Source organism: Morone saxatilis, unplaced genomic scaffold (genome assembly GCF_004916995.1).
Source record: "Morone saxatilis isolate NCDOM2014 unplaced genomic scaffold, NCSU_SB_2.0 Contig24, whole genome shotgun sequence".
Lineage (NCBI taxonomy): Eukaryota > Metazoa > Chordata > Actinopteri > Moronidae > Morone > Morone saxatilis.
In genome coordinates, this window is record NW_023339807.1 from 7,665,087 (window position 1) to 7,670,452 (window position 5,366).

At 38.2% G+C, this 5,366-nt stretch overlaps 1 protein-coding gene and 1 long non-coding RNA gene across 2 annotated transcripts in view; one reads left to right on the plus strand and one right to left on the minus strand.

The window, feature by feature from the left end:
• Positions 1 to 23: 23 nt before the first annotated feature.
• Positions 24 to 1,609, plus strand: LOC118335606. Its single transcript, XR_004797070.1, has 3 exons — positions 24 to 280; positions 368 to 401; positions 482 to 1,609. It is a non-coding gene; the product is annotated as an uncharacterized LOC118335606 (long non-coding RNA).
• A 945-nt stretch (positions 1,610 to 2,554) lies between these two features.
• LOC118335604 (protein amalgam-like) overlaps positions 2,555 to 5,366 on the minus strand; it is a 6,596-nt gene continuing 3,784 nt past the window's right edge. Inside the window, exons 6-8 of the mRNA XM_035671980.1 lie at positions 4,405 to 4,716; positions 3,587 to 3,689; positions 2,555 to 3,276 (exon numbers count right to left, since the gene is read on the minus strand). Coding sequence (XP_035527873.1) covers positions 3,213 to 3,276; positions 3,587 to 3,689; positions 4,405 to 4,716 — 479 coding nt within the window. The 3' untranslated portion in view covers positions 2,555 to 3,212. The remainder of the gene's footprint in view (positions 3,277 to 3,586; positions 3,690 to 4,404; positions 4,717 to 5,366) is intronic.

Below are 5,366 nucleotides of genomic sequence, written 5' to 3' on the forward strand. Positions count from 1 at the left end.
TCTGCTCTATTTGAAAAGTGTCCTGGAGATAACTTCTGTTATGAATTGGCGCTATACAAATAAAATTGAATTGAATTGAATTGAATTACAACTACAATATAATGTATTTGTGGAACATTTCTACATTTGTTTGTTAAAAGAGGAAAATCTGAGATCCTGTCAGTGTAACTTTATTTCTACCTCTGCCTCTACTGATAGTTAACCATTTGATCCTCCTTGTTGGTATTGGAGTCAAAGTCATCATTGTGCTGTTGCTTACACTGGCCGTTATCTGGGCATGGTAAGTTAAGTTACATTCAACACTGGACATTGTTAATTTGATTATGAAGAATTTAATGTACAAACTTCTCTTATATCATTGTTAAAGGAGGCATAAATGTAGTTCTGCTGTGGACAAAGAGGTAAGAAGACTGCAGCTCTGTTTAAATAAAGAAATTACAGCGTCTCGCAAAATATCTAATGTTGCCTTGTTATGTTTCAGGACAACAGCCCTGAATATGAAAACATCAGCCCTGCCTATATGGGTCAAAAAGACACGGTTACACAGAAGGAAATGACTGTTTAAAGAAACTAGAGAAGCATGATGACATTTCATGACTTCACACAAGGATATCTCTGGTCTGTTACAGAGCTCAACCAAAAAACTGCTGGAGTTACACTTGAAGAGTTTGACTCCCTGATTCCTGTCTGTGTAAATGCTCCGTCCTTCTCATGACTCCCTGTAACACTGGAGACACAAGGGTTACGAACTGTAACATTATCAAGAAAACTGAGGCCCAGTAGCTCACCTGGTAGAGGTGGTGTGGCCCTTTGCTGTGTGTCATCTCCTCTGTCTATCTCTCCTGTCTATCTTCTGCTGTCCTACTATTCTATACTGATGTTTCATCAATGAAATACCCACAACCATGCTGTTACTAAATTAAGCTATTTTTATCTGTTTTGAATATAGCCCCTCTTGCTATGATTACAGCAGTGATAATAGTCGTAACAATTCTATTATTATTGTCTGTAGTTTCTGGTCTGAAAATATTGTTGCAGAACATTTTTCACTGGAGTGACTGGTTTTCTACTGGTACAGCAGACTGAATCCAGAATCACTGTGGTCAAATCAGGATATGCTGCCCCCTTGAGTTACAAATTCTCATCGTTTTTGTAAACTTGTAAATGCTTCAGTCTATCAACTTATCAGTAGTATTTCTTTTATTGACCTTAACCATAACCTTAAAAAACCTTCCGGAGGTTGGTTTTCCGATTTCATTTAAAACAGATTTTATTTTCAGTTGTAACAGAAACAACATACAACAGCATAGCGTTTATTGGGTCAATGCATTTAAAAAGTTGTTTTATACTGTAAAAACCAGCATATCATGTCTAGACCACACTGTGAAAAAGTCATGTAAATCAGGTGGTGTTGCCATTCAACCCTTACTCCTTGTTGCATTCGCAGCAGTCGCTCTATGGGCCCAAATAAATGCTGGCTGCTGTAACAACTGTATAGATTATTGTTGTTGTATAACACATATTGTGACGCCCTCTTGTTAATCATCACACTGATTATTTTTTTATTGTTTTGCTAAGCAATAAACTCTTTCTTGTTTCCAAGGCATGTTTCAAGCGTTGGAAAATACAAAAACATATTACATATTTTCTTAATCTTGGTATCGCTTTGCTATATACAATACATTTAGAACAAATCTCAGATGACATAAACTGTAGCTTACAAAAGTTTGTGAAATTTGAAGCTCAGTATGTATAATGGAATCAGCTTTCCAATATGGCCACCACTAATTGCCTGTATTTCCAGTTACAACATCCTAAAAATTTAAGAAATGTACAGTAAATGGAACAGAACAGAAACAGCTATTAAAGTAGTGTGCGCATACGCAAAACTGAGCATGCCCTTTATATTTTTAAAGGACCAGTGTGTAGGATTTATTTAGTTTATTTAGTTGCATCTAGCGGTGAAGTTGCAGATTGCAACCATTTGAATACAGCTCAGCCTTTCAAGAGTGTAGGAGAAACTACGGTGGCTGCAAAACTCATGAAAAACACAAATGGCCCTGTCTACAGCCAATGTTTGGTTTGTTCTGGGCTACTGTATAAACATGGCGGTTCAACATGGCTGACTCCACAGAAGAGGATCCACTCCCTCTGTAGATAAAACCTCTCAGTCTAAGGAAACGAAAACACAATCATTCTTATTTTCAGGTTATTATACGCTAATGAATACATACCTATAGATATTATTTTCCATTACTGCCAATAGAGCTTCCTAAATTTTACACACTCGAACTTTAATCAGCATTTAAAAATAGAAGATGTGTGCACCACTTTACTCAACTATTCTCACTTTAATACGATAAAGCTAAATTCTAAAAATAGACTAATGAGATGAATATCCAAGTGCATTTTGTAAATCAGTGCCCTTGTTACAGAGTCACTGTCCTCTTGGTTTTCATCCTCCTCCACTTCACCACAGGCTCTGTTCTGTATCTGTTAGAGCCTTATCACACTAAAGAGTTTACTCAAAACCACACAGATGTGACCAAGTCCCGACTGCTGACAGCTTTTAATTGGATCATTATTACTGTATTTTTTTCTTCAGTGTTGTCTGTTTTTGGACATTGCTTATACAGTATGTGGGGCACTATGTAATGTGCTGTTAAAATCCAGCCAAAGTATCAGTACTAACAACAACTCCAGATGTCTCTGGAGTTTTCATATGTGATGAACCGTGGAGGGTGTATTCAAATTCACATCCGCCACTGCAACAGCAAGAACAAAGTAGAGGGTTAATTCCTGACTGTATTATCCCACAGCACAACAGCACTTAAACAAACAGAATACAAATACACCCACACGTTTGCTTCACTTCACAACGTCAATTTTAAAATCAAGCAGTTACTCTCTTAAAGCCCAAGTCAGCCAAGTTTATCCTCATTCAGCTCAGTGCATGGAAATCTAGGAGGGTTTTCAGTGTTGTGTCCTGGTTGCTTGGATGTACAGTAATGTCTGTCACATGATCTTCAGGTTCTCACAGCGCTGCCATCATCAGTCTTGGAAAAGTTCTTCTTCTGTGTACATGATTTCAGTCATTAAGCAAAATGTCTACAAAATGTGCTACAGCATGTGATGCAATACTAGTTTTGGGTGTCTATTGGGTTTTTGGTGGTTGTAGGATGTTTGTACTTTGTGCGGAATAAGTCCAGGTCTTAAGGTGCTGTAGCAGTTGTCTCGGTGAGGACATACGACCGGTGTCTGGATGTCTTCCGTCTCCTGAAAGGATAAATAATTAATCAAAAACAGTGACACATTATAGGCATTTAATTGCTGACATCTAGACTGGATTATTCAAATAGTCCAAGCAACAACCAGTGAATGAATGCTGTTATAAATAATGCTTCAGGTAGCGTCAGACACAGTAGCATTTCTTGTTAATGTAATGGATTAAATTATTTTACTTATATTGTCCACCAGTCTAATAATAACTAAAACTTCACAAGATTATAAGAGGAAAGAGAAATATAACAGTAAAATATAGACTTATCATGATACAGATCAGCTGTAAGAGAAGCAAAGAACTCACCTTGTTACAAGACAGGCCACTAAGGCTACAATAGCTAGTAGAATACCAATGGTCACCCCGATAAACACCAGTCTGCTTCCTGAAGAGTCAGACGGGGTCATTGCTGTAGTGGACAGAAGCAGGATGAGAACTTACTGTTGGTCAAACTGTGTCAGGCAGTAGTTCTTTATACAATGTGCAAGTGGATGGCTGCTGTGGACCTGCTTCATTTGATCGCAGGTCGCTCATTTAAAATTAAAACAATGATTTGTGTTTTAGGAAAAATATTTGAACTTAATATTGACTGGACAACGTCATGGGTGTTTCTGTTGCAATGACGGAGATCAGGATAAGTAGGTTGTCAAATTAAGTTGCTTGTAAAACACAATGTTTAGCCTCACAACCTTGAACTGTGGTGGGTGTAGTAGCTCTGGTGGCAGTGAGTCAGCCATTAACTGCACAACTGGTGGTTCAATCTCCTTCCATCCACATATCCAAATGTGTCAAAAAGACATTAAACCAAAAATTTATACATTGGGGAAGAATTCAACCCGTTGTTTTTTAATACCCTGGTGGCCGAACAGATAAATAATTTTGCTTTGCTAAGGGTAAAGTCACTGTCAAAGATGATTGTGTACAGTATTTATGAGTCACCCCTATTATGCCTAGCTTATTCAGTTAGTTAGTTAATATGTTTTGTACTAATATTTGCTAATTTACTCAAAACCCTGCAAACACTCTGAATATTTGGTGTTACTCTGGGTTTTCTGCAGGAACATGGTTGCCACTGAAAACTGCAGAACTCACTTCTGTGAATGACAAGCTCTTCATTAACTTACCTTTAGAGCTTATGAGTGTTACAATGTTAGTCTGTGATCCATGTCTGTTGCATGCCACACAGCAGTGCAGCCCATATTCCTCAGCGGTGATGTTGGCACTGCTGAATGTCGGGCCTCTTCCTGTGGGCGTAGCCAGGGCTTGTCTGCCTGGATGAAAGGTTTTGTCTGATGTAGAGAAACACGCTTCTCCCTGGTACCAGGTGTATGTGAGGACAGGTGGGTTAGCATCGCTGCTGCAGGTCAGAGTCACAGGAAGACTGTCCTGTAGTTCTCCAGCAGGAGAGATTGAGATCAGTGTGTTTTGAGGAGAGTCTAAACAACAACGAGATGAAAGGTCAGTTACCCCTGGCTTCAAGTCACATGAGATGCTGAAACATTGACTGCTTTTAACCCAGTTATCAAACTAAATTTTAACCCAGTTATCAAACCAAATTTTAACCAAGTTATTAAAACAAATTTTAACCCAGTTATCAAAACAAATTTTAACCCAGTTATCAAACCAAATTTTAACCCAGTTATCAAACAAAATTTTACGGGGATGTTTCTTAAGAATTTCTCAAGAACAGAGAATTTACTTGTGAAATGCTGTCAGCAGCACCTTACTTGTTATGTAAATGTTAAAGCCAAAATTTCTTAAATGTACTTCCTTCTTTACTTCTGCTTTTTTGGTTACATGTATGACAGAACAATTTGCTGATGAGATGAATGAATGGATAAATAAAGCAATGACTTTGTAGGTGTCTGTTTATCCTCTCTCAGATATTACTGTATATTCGTACACAGTATAGGGTTATAGTAAAGTATAGACTTTAGTTCAGCATTCAACACCATAATCCCACAACAACTCATCTGTAAACTGGACCAGCTGGGGCTCAACACCTCCCTTTGCAACTGGCTGCTGGACTTCCTCAGTGAGAGGCCACAAGCAGTACGAGTCGGCAACAACACCTCGAGCAGCATCA